The sequence below is a fragment of the Chelonia mydas genome, chromosome 11 (assembly GCF_015237465.2).
Source record: "Chelonia mydas isolate rCheMyd1 chromosome 11, rCheMyd1.pri.v2, whole genome shotgun sequence".
Taxonomy (NCBI): Eukaryota; Metazoa; Chordata; order Testudines; family Cheloniidae; genus Chelonia; species Chelonia mydas.
In genome coordinates, this window is record NC_051251.2 from 8475643 (window position 1) to 8497362 (window position 21720).

A 21720-nucleotide genomic window follows, 5' to 3' on the forward strand; every position below is an offset into this window, starting at 1 on the left:
GAATTGTTTTTATTGTAGTTTTCTCTTAAATATACCACATCTGTTCAAAATGGTCTCCCAGAGTCATCTTTCCTTTGAACGTCACTTGCACAGAATTGTAAGGCAGCGAAAGTGACTTTAGCAGGGCAGGCTAGCCAAGAGTCAGTGTGGGAAAGACTGCTCCAATGAAACCAAAGCAAAAGGTAAACGGTAGGTAAACGGTGTGACTATCAAACACTCTATCCTTGTTATAGTTCTTGTGTCATCTATAATAAAGCTTTAGCCCCAGCCAATACAAGCCACATTTTTCTCCCCAAATGTTAAGGTTTGCTGGCAGCCCCTTGCTTGAGATAGTGTTGCTGAAGATACTCTGTTCATGGAAAGACTTTTAACCCATACTTGGCTAAATAGGTTAAGACTCTGACCCCCATCACAGACTTGTCTGTGACCATTTGTGACTAAAACTAAAATGCAATTTAAGATACATTAAAACATGTGGATAACTCAGAGTATTAAGTTACAGATTTTGTAATGGGGGCTGTTGGTTGCTGAACACGTTTGAAAAGCTGGTTATTTAAGTGTGTAAATGGGAGCTTGAACACCTTTGAAACCTCTGTCACAGGGTGAACTCACCACTGATGGTGCTTCCTGCTGGTCGCGCTGGGGATTAACTCTGGCCAGGCATTGTGCCCTCCTCAGGCAGTGTCCCTCCTGGCATCCTCTCACCCTGCGGACCCCTCCTCTTCGTGACTCATCCCTCCAGCCAGGTCACTCTTCCCGGGGGGTACCCAAAGTCTTTCCAGAACGTATCAGGAAGTCCATTGTCCTCAGCCTGTCGATGCCACATCCCCAGTGGCTGGTTGGGGAACCTGGGCCTGCCTCTGCTCCAGGTTTCAGCTCAGGGGTCCTTCTGTCAGCAGCCAAGGCCTGCAGGGACCTGCTTTGCTGCTTTCCCACCTTCCTGGGTTCACCCGCCTCCCAACTCCCTCTTCCCAGGGAGAGACTGCAGCCTACTTCCCTGCTGCCCCTTTCTGTTGCTAGCTCCTGGGCTTTATACAAGCCCCTCCTGTTTCTGTCCTCGTGAGTCTGCTCCCAATCAATTTCCTGCTCCCTGGCTCCTGCTCCAGGTGCAGCCTGTGGAATTGATTGGCCCACCTGGCCATCTTAACCCCTTCCAGTCTTGTGTGGGCTAGACACCCCATCACAGTCCCGAAATGTATATAGCTTAGTTGGAGGTTTATAATATAACTTTTTTAATTGCTAGTTCATTAGCCCAAGGTAAAGACTTGGAGACGTCAAAAAAAAAAAAAAAAAGGGGGGTGGGGTGGGGAGGATTTGAGGGAATTGAAGACCTATTTGTAGGAAAACAAACAGGCCAATTATTGCTAATTAAATTCAGGAAAGTGTCAAAATAAATGGGATTATTTTTTGTGCTCTCTCTCTCTCTCTCTCCCCCTTTTACAGCTACATCCATTTAAGAACATGACTCCCAAGAAGGCACTACACTACTTCTTACCCCTTACTGGAAAAAAGTGAGAGCTGAGCAGGTCAAAATTGTCTTCTAGCCCTATAACTAAAGGGAAGAGTGAGTTAAATCAGAAGGAAGTGAGAGCTCTAGCAAAAGCTACAAAGCTTCCACATCCTCTAACTCAACTGTATTTTTCAAACCTGCTTCTGAAACAAAACCATGAAACAGTTTGACTTAACATAATTTTATTGAATGAGAAAAAGTACATTTACTTTTGTCTCTTATCATTCACAATAAAATGTCTATTTTGCAGCTAACTGCCCTGCCCTCGATATTGATAAACACAGTTTCTTCTGTTGCTCAGGAGTAGCCAATGGTAAACAAAGAATCAGAATATTCTGACCTAATGTAGATTTACTGTGTCTTACAAAAAGTTGTTAAATCAATAAGGACAGATTTGTTCTTGTATCTTAATTCTATAAATATACGAGACTTTAAAATAGTCTCACTTTTCAAGCTATAACAATACATTTGCAGTTCCAGAAGAAGTTAATACAAATAGTCTGGTTATACCCTTTCACTTTGTAAAGTGAGTGTGCTGCTTATGAAATGTTTCAAGCCTTGGAAAACAGTATGTTTAGCCAGTGAAGAGATACAGGACAGATGGCAGCAATGCAAGCCTCTCCCATGCTGGCCTGCTCCCTGTGCTTAAGGAGCAGCTCTAGTGGAGAAATGAGTCCCTTCACTCGACTTGCCAACAAAGATGCTAATGGTGGTGATAGCTACTAACTGGAGCTAATCCACTGATTATTTCACACAGACCACTGCCGTGCCACCAGATGGTAATGACTTTTGGTCATTACTAACTTGGGCCAGAGTTAAACTAATGACAGTTCCTGAATCCTTGCCAAACTCATATATAGATTGGGTGAGCAGCTGTAACGGGGTTATGGAGTGTTTTGTTCAAGTCGGCTAACTTTTCCCCTCCTTTGAGAAATAAACATTTTCATTGAAAATCTTACTAGGTAACAAGCAAGGGAAGGGTGACACTATTCAAGGTTTCTGGAAAACATTACCGCAGCCATTAACTACAGTAACTGTTACTAAAACACTGAAATGAAAGCTGCTCCAGTGACAGTAATGCAGTGCTGAAAGCAAATATTGCTTACTGAGGGCTCAGTTCAAGCTGTTCGCAGCTTGCTATGGCAGCAGGCGAGGAATACAAACATTCATGGCAAAAAGGCACTCGGATGCCCCCGCAGAGGAGAGCTCCTGTCTGTAAGTGATTGTGACACATCTCTTTGAATTTCAAAACCTCCCTTCCAGTATCAAATCACGTTTCTTTTTAAAGATTTAGAAGTAAGTCAGCCAGTGAATGAACAGTCTCTGCTGGCATCTAGGGGTGCTCTACAGCTGCCTTTTGCGGCTACATCCTCCTTCCCCCCAGTCAATACGGTCCATACAGCTCACTCTGGCTGACATAAAAACATGCATCTGATTTCAGATTACTGTGCTCTGCCTATGCTTAACTCTGATATGTCACTGAGCCCAATTGTTAGGGAGCTGGGTTCAGTCAGAGCCTGCACCGTAACCTGTCACTTCACACCAACGCAAAAGATAGCATATATATACATTTCTACTGAAGACTTGAGACTGTTTTGTGAGTCTGGGCAATCCTAGAGGCCCCTGGAACCTCCACCATCTACTCAGTGGTTGGAAACATGCCTGTGTCTGTGTGTCAAGAGGTAGATTCCTTGTTTGATGTTTATAATGTGTGAAAATAAGTCCGTGATTGAGACTAGAAAACCCTTTGTAGAAAATCATGAATTAGAGTGTAGAAAAGTAATGCAGGCTTAGTACAGTAGAACCTCAGGGTTATGAACGGACCTTTCAACCACATGCCTCGTTTGGAACCGAAAGTACATAATCAGGCACCAGCAGACCAAAAAAAAAAGCAAGTGCAGTACTGTGTTAAACAAACTACTAAAAAAATAAAGGGAAAGCAGCATTTGTCTTCTGCATAGTAAAGTTTCAAACTGTATTAAATCATTGTTCAGTTGTAAACTTCTGAAAGAACAGCCATAATGTTTTGTTCAGAGTTACAAACAACTTCCATTCCTGAGGTGTTTGCAACTCTGAGGTACTACTGTACTCTGATGGTGTGGTTACAAGTGTTCCTTTTCCAGATGCAGGAATTAATGTACATCCCAGCTGCCTTCACAGCAGTCTGAAATAATTCCATGGTTATTACCCTGCTCAAACCAGTATTTGGGTTAAGTACGTGGTATTAAGATAACACTGCTACCAGTATCATTAAAAGTTTGACTTCAGTAATAAGCAAAGCTAAAGATTAACCATTAAGTTAAATAACTCCGTAGTTAATTTATATGGAAATATCAAATAGCTCTGTGGGCCAGGCTGACAAATACAGGCAGAAGTTTTGTGACAATTTTAAGAAGTGACACATCTAGTTAATGAAACTAGATGGAGGGGGATTTTTTTAAACATACTAAAATAAATCCTAAATAAAATTAGGGCCCAAACACTTTTGCCATATATCTGCACCTCGTTCATTTATGCTATATTTGACCTTTGTTACAAGTTACACATCCAGGGGTCATAAAAATACATTATTAAAAACGTCATGAAATTGGGAAAAATACCCTGAACTTGCCAGGTTCTGAACCTCCTGAAAAGTGCTGAATATCCTGAGTCCCCCTTGACTTCAGTGGCAATTGAGGGTGCTCCAGACTCTTCAGGATCAGGCCATGAGATGGCAGCATCCAGCCAAAAACTTTTGGAATAAGTTGTGTATGTAAATTCAGTACTTTTACCTTTCAACTTTTCCCAGCATTTGCAGGAGAGCCACAACTGAGTTCTATGGAGATGCTCTTTTTTTTCTTTGCACTCACTTTAGAGGAGAAACGTGTGATATGCACTTTGCTATTTTAAGGCATGTGAAAACAGTTTTTAAAAATGACAGAGCTAAAGGATTAAAGCAGAAATTAGAAAGGAAGTGGCATTTCCCCTTGACTCTGGCCCCAATTTTTGAGCTCTGTCAGCATGAACAGTTTCTGAGTCAGTTTTGTTCAACCAAAAAGCTCACTTAAAAGCTCTCTTTTTCCAGTAAGAAAATGTCCAAGCCTTTTATCATGTCCTCGGTCCTAGGATCTATCTTGCAGCACTATGTTATACCTTCTCTATGGCCACATATGCTTCCTGCAGCTTGGTGATCAGTATAGCACAAAGCAGTCAACTGGGGTCCACGTACCACCAGGGCCGAACAATATAACTCCTTTGGTGTTATCTTCAGTCCCTGTGTTTAATACAACTCAAGACCTCATTTGCTCATTTTATGGCTGCTGTATGCTGGTCTATTTCTGTTTCAAAAACCCCAAATCTTCCATTTAAATAGCATAATACTGCTGCTCGCTTGGCCCAGACGATGAGCCAGTATTCAGGACCTTGGAGGTTTGTTTCAGTTAGAAGGATAAATTGGTAATATGAGTCAGGGATATTTTTTGATGCAGTCTTGTTTCACTACAGAGACTGAACACACAGTCCTGTTTCCCTGGACGCAGTAGAAATAAACAGGCAGTTTTTTATTAACATTTTCCAAGTCTTCCTCTGCAGCAAGCTCTGTCTCTCCTCCCTCTCTGGGCCATCTTCACAACTGCTTCCCTTGCACTCTCCTCACTTTCTTTTTGAACACATACACAGCTTGCCAAACAATCTTCTAGCCTCTGTGTTTGCAAGAGGGCCCCTTGGGAAACCCTCAGACCTGCTCAGACTTTGCCATATGGCCCAGTGCCTTATGCACTCTTCTCCTATTGCTTCTAGCTATCATTACATAAAGAAGGATTTAATTGCTCCTGAAAGTAACATGCATGAGCTTTAACCTGGTCTGTGATTGTTTACAGATCACAGACTTGCTCACGGTAGCCATTAACACACCTTTCACAATACGTTCTTCCTTTGTTCAAGTCTGATTCTTGGACACTTGTCTGCACTGACCTGTGTTCGCCACCTGCAATCTGTCCCCTAAATGAATCAAATATATTGTGGCAGTAGCATTTTAAATGCATAATTTTGAACATTATTTGGATGTATTAACCAATACCATAATCTTAATTTATCAAGAGGACCAACTTTTGTCCCAATATACATTGTGTTGATGTTGATGGGGTTGCCTGGGTGTGAGTCAAGGTAGAACTGGCACATTTTACTCTATAAATAGTGCTTGTAAGGCCTAGAAGGACGCACTAGGATTCTATGACCCTTCTAACCTAAAGGGTTCCATGATCTGTACACAGAATTGGCCACCAACTTAAAAAAAGACTTAGAAAGTGGCCAGAAGACAAGGCAACTATAGAGAAGGGTGGAATTAGGAGCTCAACAGGTTCCCCTCAGGGAGAGGGTTGCAAGGAGATCTACTGTAATTTTGGGTTAAAAGAGGATCCCACAAGCATCTGGGTAGGAGTCTCTCCACCGCATAAAACCAGGAGCATGAACAGAGACTGTATAAAAAGAAGTTCAGGTCAGGTATTAGGAAGACTATTTTTCATCCAGAATGTGCAGTAGGCCATTGGATAGAATACTTCCTTGGTAGTTCTGCTGAGAAGCAGGTGGAAATGGCTCTCTTCTCCCTCCGTATGTGTAGGTCATTTAAATGCTGTTCAGCTCCATTTGCCAGAGTGAGATTTCACAGAGACTGGACAGAGGCTTGCCCCCAATCAGGAGCAGCGTATCAGGATGGTTGGTAACTGCCACGCTTGTAGGTCTCTCAGGCCAACAGTCAGTTCCTCTCCTGTTTTTTGTAACTTCAGCGGCAGTGAGAGCTTGTTCTTTGGAAGAGCTGCGATGGGAGGGATGCTCATTTTTGGAAAATATGCTCTGTGCTTTGTCTGCGCACAGCTCTGCGTCTGAAGAGGTTTGGAATGAGCAAAAGCCCAGTGGCTCCAGAGGCTGGCTAAAGGTTTTCATTTCTATCTCGGTGCCACCATCGTTGCTGAATGGTTGGCGTACATGCTGCTGGCGGAAGTAGCCGTGAAAATGGGCACGCTGCTTCGAGACTGCCGGCGACTTTTGAGGCTCTTTCCCCTTTGGACACCAGCGATTGATGTGGGATGCCCTAGAGAAACCTGGCGTCAGCTGGAAACCAACACCAATTCCCAGGATGCGGTGATACCTTTTAGAAGAAAGAATTACCTCTGTTGTACTAGCCAGTTTTTCCCACGTCTGGGAACTGAAATGGTACTTCCACAGGCTGCTGTTAGGCCTAGAATTTGAAATCCCTCCACCAAAAGTCAGCATGGAGTCTTGGAAGACCACAGAAGAGTGTCCCACCACTTTTGGAGGTCCTTGGCTAAACACAAGGACAGGCAACATTTAGTGCTTATCAGAAGAACAAGAATATTCATTATTTCAGTTGGAAAAGGAAATGGTCATCACATTTCTGCTGGCCCTGGGGCATCAAAACTTTGTCCAGCTAAGAGCTGCCTTGGCAACTTGCCCAAAAATCAAGGATCTTTTCCTGACATAAAATGCAGCAGACTGCAGCCACCCTCATATTTGATATGGAAGGGTGATCCACAGAGAGAAGAGGTCCCAAGATGCAATGCTCCCTCTCAATCTGGACAGTTTTTACTTTGATTAAAATGGCAACATCCCACCATGGGCCCCGTAGTCTCTGCAGCCTGCCTCTTCCTATTAAAGATAACGGCAACCAGAAGCCACACCTTTTCCATCCTTGCTCTATTTCCCTAATTCTCAAACTCAAATCCAAGGAACAGTGAAACCTGATCCAATGCAGTTAGCTTAAATCCCTAAGAAATCATAGAAATTGCAAAGATCTTCTTGTGTGTTACAGAGGTGAACAATTGTTCCAGGTGTTCTATTCCTTAGTCCTCTGTCTAATTTTCAAAGATTCAAATACTTCCACTACTTTAAGCTCTGTTTGCCTGGATACAGTGCTATAGGGTGGGGCCTCACTTTTCTTTCACTAATTTATTTAGTATGACAATGAATGAGGTTACCTTGTTCTGATAGTCGACCACTTGCAGCTTGTAAAGTCCCACTTCCATAGGTCCCTCTGTTCACTCAGCCCCATCAGTCCGCCAAACAGGTACATGCCTGTGCCATAAACCACAGCTGAGTGACCATGCCGGGGTCCTGGACCAGTGTCACAAGACTGTGGAGATACCTGTGACCACTCTCCTGTATCTGAAAGCAAAAGGTAACATTACAGAGATATCAAGGATGTTTGATAACTGAGAACAACCATATTTAAAGAACAAAGCAACATGTAGCTATGAGGATAGTTTTATTTCCTTTCCATTCCCTCAAGTTAATCCGGCATGAGATGCCATGGTAATATATGAAAACTAAAGTATGGTGATTAAAAAAAAAAATCCCAAAACCTATTTTGAAGTGTGTTAATGCAAGTTCCTGGGGACTGGAGTCATTTATTTACAGAGCAGGTACCACAGGCTTCCTAACACTGCTCTGCTCGTGCGCTTCTCCTCTGACCTGGAAAGACTGCTTTGCTTTCCAGGGATGAGAGGGTACACCAGTCGTCAGGCACACTTGCTCATTAGTGCCTCTACTGGCAATGGGTAGGAGGAACCCAGGATGATACAGATACACCAAGTCATTCCAAACAAGCCATTGAACAGCCATTAGATGACAAATGCTTTCAGTCACTCTGAACATGGGATTTTCTGGTTTGCAAACCAGGATAGTAGAGGCTGGTGATGAAATATGCAGATGAAACCATCCCCTGCCAATGCAAGACTTTGATCCCTATGGTATTTTACATTGAGTCCCAGCAATTAGAGATGCTTAAAATTCTGCAGTAAAACACACTTTGTCAGAGCAGACCCTGTCTGTCGAACAGCTTTGATGCACGCGACTGAGAATAGCTGTCTTCCTTTGCAGTTTAAGGCTCCAGTTGAAAAGCCAGTTGCAACAGCACCAACTTATAGTGAAGGGTGGCAGATTAAAAGTCAGGTTCTAATTCAGGAACTGAATTCTGTTTACAGAGTGGATGTTCGTGGGGAGGTAGATAGGGTCTTCAAAAGAGGGGTTAACTTCTAACAAGCATTGAGGCCTTGCCCTGAATATTAACACCAGTAAAAAAACATTGATATTGCTGCACCTCTACAAACCCCTGAGGTAGACACGCAAAGCCACTGAAACAGGGCTAAGGTGCACCAGTACAAATTGCAACTTACAGCAATTTACCCAGGCGACATGAGAGGTTTGAATGAGGACAGCTATAGTGGAGGCTGAGCACTGATGCATGGGATCAGGGAAGATCACCAGTGTAGCTGAGGCTTAAGGTTTTTAGCAATCCTGTTTGAACAGGTGAAAAATATGACAGTAGACAGCAAAACCTATCAGCTGATCTCTGTACAGTGGACTCGCTGAAATTGTGTTGGAGACCTCAGCCCAGAGAACTAGTGCAGACTCCTTCAGAACTATGTTGCCCTCCTAGCATTCATTCCAGCCTAAAATGGGTTTTCTCTGCAATCAGAATGTAAGGGGAAAAAAAAAATTTAAATGAAAGATTAAATTCTGCCCACCATAGCAAAATCTGAGGGTTTACACAGGTTTCTATACCATCCCTGTTGATAAGGGGTTTCTTAAGAGGCCAATCCACATCCCACTGAAGTCATGATGGAGGCTCTCCATTAACTTCACTGGGCGTTGGATCAGATCCTAAGAGAAGCTTTAACTTACCAAAACGTAAAGCCCAAAACTCTTGTGAAATCCCTTTGATGTCGAAGTATCCCCCATAGATGTACATGCTGGAATTGTACACTACTGCGCTGTGGCCCTTTCTGTTAGCTGGAGCAATGCTCTGAAAACATTTTAGTAATGAAATGAAAAATCACTTTAACAAACTTTGACATAGACATACTGGATTTATGTAGGTTTATCTCAGCACCACTTTCTGCCCCAATTAAGAAAAGAAAATCTAGTGATATCTGGGTGAAAATCTTAGCAATTTTGATTTGGGTGATTTCATGTTCCAAATTGTATGAAATATGAATTTTTGCACTGAAACATGAAAGTTCAAATCTTCAGATGTGCTGATGTGAAAACTTATCCCATATCCGAACAAGAAGTCAATGTTTACATTTTGAGGTTTTCACTCAAAAACAGGAGTGGGTTTTTTGTTTTTATGTGTACTGATTCACTTTCATCCAAATAAGTCCCTAATTTAGAGTGAAGAAATGAAAAAATTGCCAGATTTTTGTGAAAACAGAGCACATCAAACTTTGAGGTTTATGAATATCATCAATATTTTTAAACAATCCTAGTTTTAAGAGAATAAGCCGCTTGTAAAGTGGCAACCCATGCTTAATATTGGCCCTCTTGATTGAAGTGTTTTAAAAGAACAGTAGAGGTAATAACATTCAGCATTTACATCCTAGGATCAAAGTGTTTTGCAAAGGTAGGTAGTATCCCAGTTTTTCAGAAGGGGGAAACCTCAGCTATTGAAATTGCAGGGAAATAAAGAAGTGTACTTTACAGCAACATGTCCCTGAGGAGTCTAGACTGGAACTGTTTTGGAGAACACATTTTAAAGCAACCTGTTTAATCAATATGTATTTGATTCACACATTCCCTGGCTCCTTACCTCAGTCTCCACTGCTGTGTGCCGGCACTCAGTCCATCTCGCTGAATCTAAAAGGATTTTTTTTAACAAAGTGTAGTTTATATCTAGGACCACAAGAGGACACTGTTCCTTCTAAAATTGCTATTCTGATTTTTTTTTTTTAAGTGTCATCCTGGTGTATTTACCATATAGCAAGGATGAAACACATAACACTAACATAGCAGTATAGTGAGCTACCAAAGGGCATATTTTAATCGCCTTTATCTAAGTTGTCTTTTCATACTCTGAGCTAAGAAAATATTATACTGTATTATAGACTTCCTACACCAAGGTTTCTCAATGTAAATATCACCATCAGCCATTCTGTATGTTATACATAAAAAGTTTGTGTTTTCAGCTGGGGAATGCTCTTCTTTTGTAACACCATAATGTAGTCTAAATGTGCAAAAGTTCCATTTACCTTGAGATCTTGGTAGTGAATATTTTTAATAAGGGCAATTTAAAAAAAAAGTAAATCTTTCACTGATACTCTGTAGAGTCCAATTTTTACTGATGAGTAATTTAGTGCTATGACTCAGGGAAGCCTATTTTATATGATGCTTTACACTTTGATAGGAGTTTTCATCTGAGGATCTCAACATTCATTAATTCAGGCAGGTGAGTGAGTATTTCTACTTTACATGATGGGAAACTGAGGCAGAGATAGGGAAGAACTTGCCTAAGATCACATAGTGAAATAAGGAGAGAATAGTAGCAAGGAGTCTTCACTCCCAGTTTTCGCCTCCAGCCACTAACCATGCTACCGCTCGTGGGAAAATATATAGAATATGCGTATGTAATGTTGCACTGAAATATTAATAGTAAATTATTTAACAGCATATAAAATTAAATACTGCAATATTGTCCAGGGAAAATATATAAAATATTATTGGATAGAATATTAATGTCCCATTGCCTTTATTAGAGCTAAATCAGTGATAAAAACAAAACAAAAAAATTGGTCTTTCAAGACAGTCAGGAAAAATTTTAAGAAATGCTGTTTTCATTTTTCCCTTTTCTTCATCTTAAGTAGTTTTCTACTTTATTTGATCTTTTTAGGGCATGTCTACACTTACCGGGGATCGATGCTGCTGCAATCGATACACTGGGGGTTGATTTAGCAGGTCTAGTGAATACCCACTAAATCGACCACAGATCACTCTCCTGTCAACTCCGGTACTCCACCGGAAGGAGAAGCATAAGGTAAGTTGACAGAAAAGCATCTCATGTCGACACAACGCAGTGTAGACACCACCGTAAGTTGACCTAAGCTACATCGACTCCAGCTACATTATTCATGTGGCTGGAGTTGCGTAACTTAGGTCCACTTACCCCCGTAGCATAGACAAGGCCTTAGTGCCAGCCTTTCCATGTGTTTCTCAGAGTGCAAAATACGTTACTATTTTCTTCCCGTAATAGACAAAAACTTGTGACTTTTCTTTACATTGGACATAATTTAGAAAAAAAATCCCCTCATATCTAAGCCTGCTATTTCACTGCTAAAGAACTTTTTAAAGATCAACTTATAAAACTCTAAAAGTAAAGAGTCTAATGAAAATGCTGAAAACCTTGAGTACAGAAATGTTGCTACAAAATGTTTCCCGCTGGAAAGGAAAATTGATTGTTTGACAGTTTAACAGCCGAATTTTTTAGGACAAAATTCTGTCTGTGGTTTTGCATGTAAAACTCGCAGTGAAGCCAAAGGGAAATGTGAGCGTGTGTACGTACACGTACATCAGAGGACACAACTGGGCCCTTGCTATTTATTACCCTCTGTGGAATTACTGTGTATTTGAGCTGCCTCTTGGAAGAAAACTGGTTATCTTGTTCCATACCAATGTCATACATACAGAGAGGGATCTTCACCTGCGTAAAAGCAGAATCCACCATCCCACCGAAAATATAGAGGATGCCCTGCAAGCACAATGATATTCATTTATCACCCAGAGTGCAGTACAAAAATCTAAAAACAATTTTAAAAGGACAAAGCCCCATCACCAAATAAAATACCCCAAAATGCACAGCCAATCTTAACCAGTCAACAAGAATGCCACTAAGCCATTTTTTATTATTATTTGAGTGCTGTATAAGGACAGCAAAAAATCATCCAGTGATACAGTTAGTGATAGTATAGTAATTCTTATTTATCAAAACATTTTACAAGCCACATACAGATATCATGCCTGAAATGCAGCCATGTCTTGGGGGGAAGGTGACAAATTGTTTCCCAGGGCACAGCAACGAAACAGTTTGTGCCACAGCACCAAAGAAAAACATCTATTGAGGAGCAGGACTAATTTAAACTCACCTGATAAGCCACCATTGAATGTTCTTCCAGTTCTTCTGGGCCATCTTCTGAACAATCCAGTTTTTCCCATTCATTGCTTGCTAGGAAACAAAAGGAGCGCTAAAATGGATACACACAAACCACATGGAAGTCAGCAGTAGGGTGAAGATGAGATGCTTTGAAGGAGGCATCTTTGGTTCTGCCTGCACTTCCAAAATGAGCCACGACTGATATTGGGATCAAACACAGTTTTCCCGTTGACTGGTGTGGGAAGGTGAAAATGTAAACAACTTTAACTGGAGTGTTCATTCACCATTTTTTTTCTATTAGCATGGAAGGTTGAATTAATTCCTCCCACAAAATAGGTTTGTACTTTTCTATTTGGCAAACAATTTTATCTCTCTCTTGGTTTGAACAGAGTTAAAATTGTTACTGGTTTTTATGTATTGTACACCAAAGCCTTGGTATCCCACAAGCATCAGTTTCAGCATAGCACTGGGATTCATGCTAGTGAACTGACCCTGACTGGGCCAGAATGGGGAGCACAAAACACTGGGGTGTTAAATGAACTTCACAAAAAAAGTGTTTGTTTTAATTTCTTTGTAATGAAAGTTGCAAATTTGATAATTCAGCCTTACAATATCCAGGTGTTTTTGTACTAAAATGTTGCAGTAATTATCTGTATTTTTAATATGTAACTTGAATCAGAGTATTTTAAGGAGAGCATTATTTTTAGCTTAAAATAAGGGAAAACAAATCTGATGCTTCGGTGTGTAATGACAACAGGAACATATGTGCACCCCATTGCATAATTAGGTAGGTGCATTATGGGCTTTTCACCTACACCGCAACCATTCAGCTCTGGCACTTGCGAGAGGCAGAATACCAGCTTCAGTGGATCAATATGGCAAATCCTACCATTCCCAAACTGTGGAATGTGAACTTGACAGTCAATCTATTCACTTTACAGTTTTTTAAGAAGGTAGCAGGTGAACCACTAAAGTTTGGAAGCCGGTGGCCTAGAGACTTGTTATGCTATGGAGTGGCTCCGATTTCACAAGGATCCATGTGTGACTCTGCATCCAGTCGTACAGTGGAGGGACACACTTACCTATATTGTACCGCCAGAAGTCACTTAGGCTGCTATTGCACCGACCCCCATAAAGATAAACAAACCCTCTGCAGATGCTGCAGGCATGTTTGAACCGATCGCATGGAAAAGGCTTGCTCTGTGGTACAGGTTTCCATAGGCACATTGCAGTTTTCCTTTTCATCCCTACATCTGGGTTCTTGCCAAATCCATTGTCTTCTGTAAAGGGTAGCAGTACCAGGGAGATCCCCCCGAAAAGTCAGGGACCCAGTCTCATCTTGGTACAGTCTGCGAATGAGAGTAAGGGAGAATTTAAAATAGTGTCAGAAGTTTGATGCAGCCTTATGATACAAAACGTTCCTGTTTTCTGCCTGCCCCACCAAAACTAACACCATTTAACTTATGTCAGTTAATGAACTCCACAGCAACACCACTTCTTATTCAATTGGGGTAACACACTTATTATATTTGGACTTCAGTAAAGCATTTGATATGTTGACTCACAAAATCTTCCTTTCTGAACCCAGTGTTTTTCAAAGTTCGGACTGGGTCGCGGCATGTAAGGCACTGGATCGCTTTGCTCAGCAGCCAGGGACCCTAGGAACTCTGGTCAGCACTGCTGACCAGGACGTTAAAAATCCCATCGCCCAGCTAAGGCAGGCTAGTGCCTACCTGTTCCTATGCTGCACCTCGGAAGTGGCCAGAAGCAGGTCTGGCTTCTAGGCAGGGGGGCCACGGGGCTCCGCATGTTGCCCCTGCCCCGAGCACCAGCTTCGCACTCCCATTGGCTGGGAACGGGCCAATGGGAGCTGGGGGTGGGGGTGTGCCGCGCAGAGCTGCTTGCGTACCTCAGCCTAGGAGCCGGACCTGCTGCTAGCCGCTTCCGGCCCCTTCCAGGTCACAGTGCAGTCCACGGTACAGGACAGGCGGGAAGCCTGCCTTAGCACCCCGGCTGCGCCGCTGACCAGGAGCTGCCGGAGTTAAGTCCGCGCCTCAATTCCCTGCCCCAGCCTTGAGCCCCTTCCTGCACCCCAAACCCCTCATCCCCGGCCCCACCCCAGAGCCCTGACCCCCTCCCACACCCCAAATCCCTCACCCAGCCTTGAGCCCCCCCAAACCCAGAACCCCTTCTGCACCCCAAATTCCTCATCTCCAGCTCCGTTGGGTCACGGGCATCAACTATTTTCTTCAACTGGGTCCCCAGAAAAAAAGTTTAAAAACTACTGGTTTGAATTTAAGACTTCTGTGAATTGCAAAGTGATTGAAAGATGGCAAATAAAGGGAAGTAACAGACAATGGGCTTTGTGTAGGAAAGGTGTACAGAAATAAAACCACAGGGACTGTGGCTAGGTCTGTTTTACATCCTCTTGTAATCTGTGTCTGATACAAAGTTGGGAGGATAAAACAAAGATTAAAAGTGGGCCACAAGAAGTAACCCAGACTGAATTTAGACTGCCACGCTCAAAGGCATCTGGAGTCAAGGTAGACCTGGAGAAAACAAAATAATACTTTAACCTAATTTGCCACAAGATATCACTGTATTCGGTGTAAAGAGAGCAAGAGCATTCAACTACGCTTTTTTTTTCTTTTTTTTTTTTCTTTTTTTTTTTTTTTTAAGATTTAACCCTTTTCTTGTTGGGGCATGGCTAATGCTTAAAGGCTGCTTATTTTATGGGAGCACAGATAATTTCAATAGTGGTAGCCATTCAGTTTAAAAGACACACCATTTGTGAAACTGAGTGTGCCTTTTTCAACTGGACACTCTTGGTGTTAGCCAGAGTCCAGAATAACAAGAATTGAGAAGGAGGCTAAAGGTGGAAATCTAAGGTTACAGATTACAGACTAGCAGGCAAAGCACATTTGAAAATATCAGTCAGTAGTCATAGGTGTGAATGTATACTAAATAGCTAGTGCTCTAGGGAACCATCTGCCCTGCTGCAGGACGAAGTGAAATCTACTCCTAGGGCATCTGCTTTGAATATAATAATTACAAAGTAAAAAAGAGGATATGTTATCACTCTCTTTAATGACTGAGGATCTGGAAATATCCTAAAGCTAACTAGATGAATGGGTCTGAAACCGTTCGTTTGCCAAGATAGACATGCCAAGCCAAAAAAAAAAAACCCCACTCATATGCAAAAGTTTGCCCTTACGTTTACATTAAATCTAAGTGGAAAGTAAAGGATTATGGAAGAGGCAAGCTGCCAATATGGAAAAAGAAAAATCTATGGACAGAATAAGTCCGTGGTTAATAGATGCTAGCTCTCCCAATCTTTGTTTTGTTTATGGTTCCAAGGTTGGACATCTGAGAAAAGGTGATCAGAGGTACCTGTCTTCACTGCTAAAAGACTAGAATGGTTCAGTTTAAGGATGAAGCAAAGGAATAGAAAGCAGGTTCTGGAAAGTTTTATCCTCTTGATCTCAGGACATGATGCTAGCAGGCCTGCTCCTAGAGCAAAAAAGGAAGGACGCCCATTGTTATCAGGGGAGGAAGAAAAGGGCTGACTGTCACTATCCAGGGCAAAGCATGTTGAGAAAGGGGAGGAGTCAAGGGCCCTTAAAATACAGATTCCTCTCCTTGTTGGTGTTGTAGGGAGGAGATGTCTGCTTGGTTGAGACTCCCTCCATCACTACAAAAACTAATTTCCCCCTGCTGATACTCTCACCTTCTTGTCAACTGTTTGAAATGGACCACCTTGATTACATTGGCCTCATTAGCACTACAAAAAGTGATTTCCACCCCTTGTCAACTGTTGAGAATAGCCCACTTCCACCTTAATTGAATTGGCTCATTAGCAGTGACCCCCCACTTGGTAAGGCAACCCCCATCTTTTCATGTGCTGTGTATTTATACCTCTCTACTGTATTTTCCACTCCATGCATCTGATGAAGTGGGTTTTAGCCCACGAAAGCTTATGCCCAAATAAATTTGTTCGTCTCTAAGGTGCCATAAGGACTCATTGTTTTTGCTGATACAGACTAACATGGCTACTGCTCTGAAACCTCTTGTTAATAGTACATGCTGCTAATCTCACATCCTCCTTATAGTCTGAAGGGACTGGGGCTACACTTCACTTCCTGTTTACTATTAGTGTACACAGTTACTGTGTGCTGTGAAACAGTTGCGTATCTTAATGGTGAGAGAGGCTATTCCCGTGTACAGGATATGAAGCACTTTGGCATCCCAATGGATCAGAGGTGCAATACAAATCTGAATGTGGTTTGCATATAAAGCAATTACATCATCTGAGTCTGTAGCCAGAGAGCTTCATTGCCTCTGTTGTTGCTGCTCACAGCTTTACTGAGAGGTAGCAAAGTGAAATTAACAAGACTGGAAACTTTCAATGCAACTATTCATAACTCTGTGGCCCCTAGTGAAACTGTCACTAAACCTGTCAGTTTCATGCTTGGCAGCAAGCAGTAGCAAAAGCAGGTACTGGAATTGCATATCTAAGTCTAGCTTAGTGATTTAGTTCTCTAGCTATGGGTTTCTCGCAACAAATATTTTGATGGCCTCAGAGTGCGGCCAACAAATTTTGCTGGTGGCCGCTCTGACAATTTTTTCTAAAATACTTAAATTAACTTTAGGAAAAACAAATAAATATGCACATATACATGTCCAAATCATTGCAATTTATTTATGTAGTGTTTTTTGCAGACTCAATAGTAAAAATAATGTATAGTTGTCTCTATTCTTTATTGGACCTAAACAGAATAGCAGCACAAATCAGGTGCTTTGCACATTCTTCTCTTTTTTGTTGTGGTTTCTTTTTCTTTTTCTTTTCTGTTTTTTAGACTTGGTAGCCAGTAAGCCTGCTGTTGTGAAAAGTGATACTTGTATGTTAATATAACTTTTCACAGCTTCCCAGCTAGTTACTAACTCTGCTGTGAAAAGTGATATTAGCTCCAACCCCTCAGACAGAGACAAACACCTACAAGATCTCTATCAAGCATTCTTACAACTACAATACCCACCTGCGGAAGTGAAGAAACAGATTGATAGAGCCAGAAGAGTTCCCAGAAGTCACCTACTACAGGACAGGCCTAACAAAGAAAATAACAGAACGCCACTAGCCGTCACCTTCAGCCCCCAACTAAAACCCCTCCAACGCATTATTAAGGATCTACAACCTATCCTGAAGGATGACCCAACACTCACAAATCTTGGGAGAAAGGCCAGTCCTTGCCTACAGACAGCCCCCCAACCTGAAGCGAATACTCACCAGCAACCACATACCACACAACAGAACCACTAACCCAGGAACCTATCCTTGCAACAAAGCCCGTTGCCAACTGTGCCCACATATCTATTCAGGGGACACCATCACAGGGCCTAATAACATCAGCCACACTGTCAAAGGCTTGTTCACCTGCACATCCACCAATGTGATATATGCCATCATGTGCCAGCAATGCCCCTCTGCCATGTACATTGGTCAAACTGGACAGTCTCTACGTAAAAGAATAAATGGACGCAAATCAGATGTCAAGAATTATAACATTCAAAAACCAGTCGGAGAACACTTCAATCTCTCTGGTCACTCGATTTCTGATCTCAAAGTGACTATCCTTCAACAAAAAAACTTCGAAAACAGACTCCAACAAGAGACTGCTGAATTGGAATTAATTTGCAAATTGGATACAATTAACTTAGGCTTGAATAGAGACTGGGAATGGTTGAGTTATTATAAAAAGTAACCTATTTCCCCTTGTTTATTTCCCCCCCCCCCTCCCCGTTCCTCAGACATTCTTGTTAAACCCTGGATTTGTGCTGGAAATGGCCCACCTTGATTATCATACACATTGTAAGGAGAGTGATCACTTTAGATAAGCTATTACCAACAGGAGAGTAGGGTGGGGGGAGAGAAAACCTTTTGTAGTGATAAACACCCATTTTTTCATGGTTTGTGTGTATAAAAACATCTTCTGTATTTTCCACAGTATGCATCCGATGAAGTGAGCTGTAGCTCACGAAAGCTTATGCTCAAATCAATTGGTTAGTCTCTAAGGTGCCACAAGTACTCCTTTTCTTTATACAAATATCAGATTTTCACAGTAGATTTGCTCAGCCCCAGCAAGCCTGGGGACAAATTAAGCTCTGGGTAGGGAGGCAGTGGGGACCAGGGGCGATGGGTGTTTGTGTGAGAGGAGTCAGGGAGGCACCCACTATCACGCTGCTGAGGGTGGTGGCCAGAGCCTTGGGACCCAAGCCCTGCGACCAGATCCTGGGGCCCAAGCCCAAAGCCCTGTGGCTGGGGGATGGAGTCCACCACCGCATGGCCAAAGCTCAGGACCGGAGAAGGCAGCTGGGGCTAGGGGCAAGGGGGGGGGGGGGAAGAGGCAGTGAGCCAGGGTCAAAGCCAAAGCCTGTAACCGGGCGGCCGCAGCCCAAGGCTGGAGGAGGCAGCGGGGACCAGGGGTGATGGGGAGGGGTGGTGAGCCCAGGGATGGAGCCCACCACCATGCCGTGGAGCCTGCTCATCACCCATCACCCCAGGGCTGAAGCCTAACCCACTGCCCCTGGAAAGTAGGGAACTCGCTGTCTGCTTGCTCCTCTGTTGTTTGGCTCCAAAGGGGGGCAGGGCCCAACCCCTGCTGGTGGTCCCAATTGAGGGGCCCCTGATTTCTCTCCCCCCCCCCCCGCCACCCCCGTCATCGCTCAGCAGGCTGTGGCCACAAGAAAAGCCCCTGATGACTGCATTTGAGAAACACTGCTGAGTCTAGCTAATAGGTGCTTAGTAAGTTTTTTGAACCTGCTTAGTAAGTTTTTGAGCCTCACTCAAAGTATACAGCTGTAGTAGTATCATTCAAGATCATTTTAGCAGTAGGACTTACTCTTTTTATCTTCCTGTTTGAAGAACTAATAGAGGCATCCAGTATTGCTTCACAGGCAACATAATCTAACAGGCTCACTATGTTATTAGCTACAATTCTACTAGAGGCTGCAGGGAAATCCCATAACAAGCAATGTGAAAATAACGGGTAAGTGCAGGGAAATATTTTTTAAATGGCAAAGGACAAACCATATCAAACTCCTCTTTCAATCAGAGCAGTGACAAAGCTGGCAATGCATTTATCCAAATTACCTCACATTGCAAGAGTTTCTTCTTTAGATTTATTTCTGTCCTCAACTTGGGATGAGCCATCTCTTGAAGTGGAATGAGGCTTGTGAGGATCTGTTCCCCAAAAAAATGCTTTGCACCAGGGAAGCAAGGTATCTTCTCTTAGTATCCGCTTTCCGTCCAACTATTACCATATACAGACATGAAGTTTCATCCGTGCAGGTGAGGTCACAAGGACACAATGTAAGTGGCAACACATGGTTACACACAATTTTCTTTGAGGAGAAGCCACTTTCCAGAAAAGGATTTGATTGCTGCACAGAGTCAACTGAGCTTGCTCTGGGCCAAGATGGCACTTTGCAAGCACAGTGATTAGATTCTAAAGGGCCAGTTTCTCAGACCTACATTTTGGTATTTATATTGTGCTCATCCACATAGTATGACATAGGTGCCTGAAGTTCAGGATTTATAACCATATTTAGCCATACTTAAGTCAATGAGGCTCTGCACAGGCACACAGGTCTGCTCACATAGCTCTGATTGCAGGATCAGGGCAATACCGTGACACAGAAACTACAAAGTAACTTGGACCTCTGTCAAGTTGCCGTTTGTTCCTACGTTGTTAGAAAAGGAAAACTGATGCTGCACTAGATTCAAGGATTAATGAACTCTTTAATACACAAGAAAATCCTGATCACAGAAGGATCCTGTAAGACTGTCTTTCTGTGTTCATAAACACGCTGGCTGAGTAATAGCGGTCAGGAATGATCCAATTGCATAATCCTTTGTTTGTTCTTACAACCTCCTATAATTAACCTACCCTCTTTGTTTTCCCCTCTGAAATGCTGCATAATATCTTAGATTTCACTACCATGTTCCAACCCAAGTTCTTGTTTCGTAGAGTTCTCGGTATTCAGTCACTTTATGCCAGTCTCCCGCATTCAGAGAGGGTCTCAGACATATGGAGCTGTACCCCCACAGGTTTTCAAATATTGGGTCCCCTATTCATTTCCAAAACTAGCTAAAAATAGCTGTCCTGGTTTTAAAAAACCTCCATGGATTTATTCCAGGCAACCTCGTGGCCCTTATTTGTCTCTACTTCTTTTGCTCCTTCCCTCCACTCATTAAGCACTACCTTCTTCTTTGCCCCTTCAAACAATCTCTCCGCTGTTAGTGCAATAGCTTCCTTCTCTGCAACTCCTGTCACCTGGAACCGCCTTCCCGTATCTCTTCAACTCACATCAACTGTCCATCTTGCCTTACATTTCAAATAAAAAACAAACATGTTTCCTCCTTTGCTGATACTTCAGTCTCTCTCTGCCTCTGCTGTTATTGATCTCTCTTCATATCTTCATTAGTTACACATGTAAAATAGTTCAGGATACAGTTTGTAACAAATAGGGTGCACAAAATGAAACTATGCAGCACAGTATACAGTGTTACCCTCACTCTGGAGATCACAATAGCTCAAGCTCAGATTCTTGCATAGGTACCGTTTGGAATAAAAAAAAATCATTTTTGATTTTTTGAATATTTTGTTTGCAACAAAAAATATTCTATTTGCGTAAAAACAAACAAACTAGCAGTATAGTGTAGGGTCCTGAACGACTCTACTAGTGAGCTTAGTGCTACCTACTAAATAGCACTACTGCAGTCAATGGGACTAGACTCACAAATAAGTGTTTACAGGATCAGGCCTTAATTCAGCCCCATCACATGCTGCCTTGATTATGGGAAAGCCTGTTGATTATTATTAGATTTCTTTTCAATTTATTTTAACTTTAAAATCACGTAATAAAAGACAGAGAAGTACAGAGGCTAAGGAAAAACAAGTTACATGAAAGTAGCTTTGGAATACAAAATATGCAAAAACTTCAATTTATTTCTGATGTTAGTGGAGGAGACACCAGATTACATGTTACACTGGATTACAAAAAGCCCTTTCATATTTATCATTTGTAAAACCGGAGTAAATCCAGTGAACAATACATGTCTGAGAGCCTCTTACCAATACTGTAATGCAATTTTGATAGCTGGTGTTGTTAGAATGTGCTAATCTGTTTTATACAAAATAAGCTAAATCTTATAGCTACATTGCAATCTAGTTTCCTTATTCATATTTTTAAACACTCCTCAAACACAAAGTTTGAGGACACTGCTTAAGAATGAGTG

At 42.2% G+C, this 21720-nt stretch overlaps 2 protein-coding genes across 2 annotated transcripts in view; one reads left to right on the top strand and one right to left on the bottom strand.

The window, feature by feature from the left end:
- LOC119567426 (band 4.1-like protein 5) overlaps positions 1 to 11890 on the top strand; it is a 54902-nt gene extending 43012 nt beyond the window's left edge. Inside the window, exon 10 of the mRNA XM_043524931.1 lies at positions 11169 to 11890. Within this exon, the coding sequence (XP_043380866.1) occupies positions 11169 to 11253 (85 nt within the window). The 3' untranslated portion in view covers positions 11254 to 11890. The remainder of the gene's footprint in view (positions 1 to 11168) is intronic.
- Positions 1676 to 11941, bottom strand: LOC114019822 (host cell factor 2). Its single transcript, XM_043524930.1, has 5 exons — positions 11880 to 11941; positions 10092 to 10138; positions 9188 to 9308; positions 7483 to 7669; positions 1676 to 6812 (listed from the first exon to the last, which is right to left on the bottom strand). The coding sequence occupies exons 3-5, from the start codon at positions 9252 to 9254 to the stop codon at positions 6113 to 6115; spliced, it is 954 nt and encodes a 317-aa protein (XP_043380865.1). The 5' UTR covers positions 9255 to 9308; positions 10092 to 10138; positions 11880 to 11941; the 3' UTR covers positions 1676 to 6112.
- Between the last annotated feature and the right edge of the window lie 9779 nt (positions 11942 to 21720).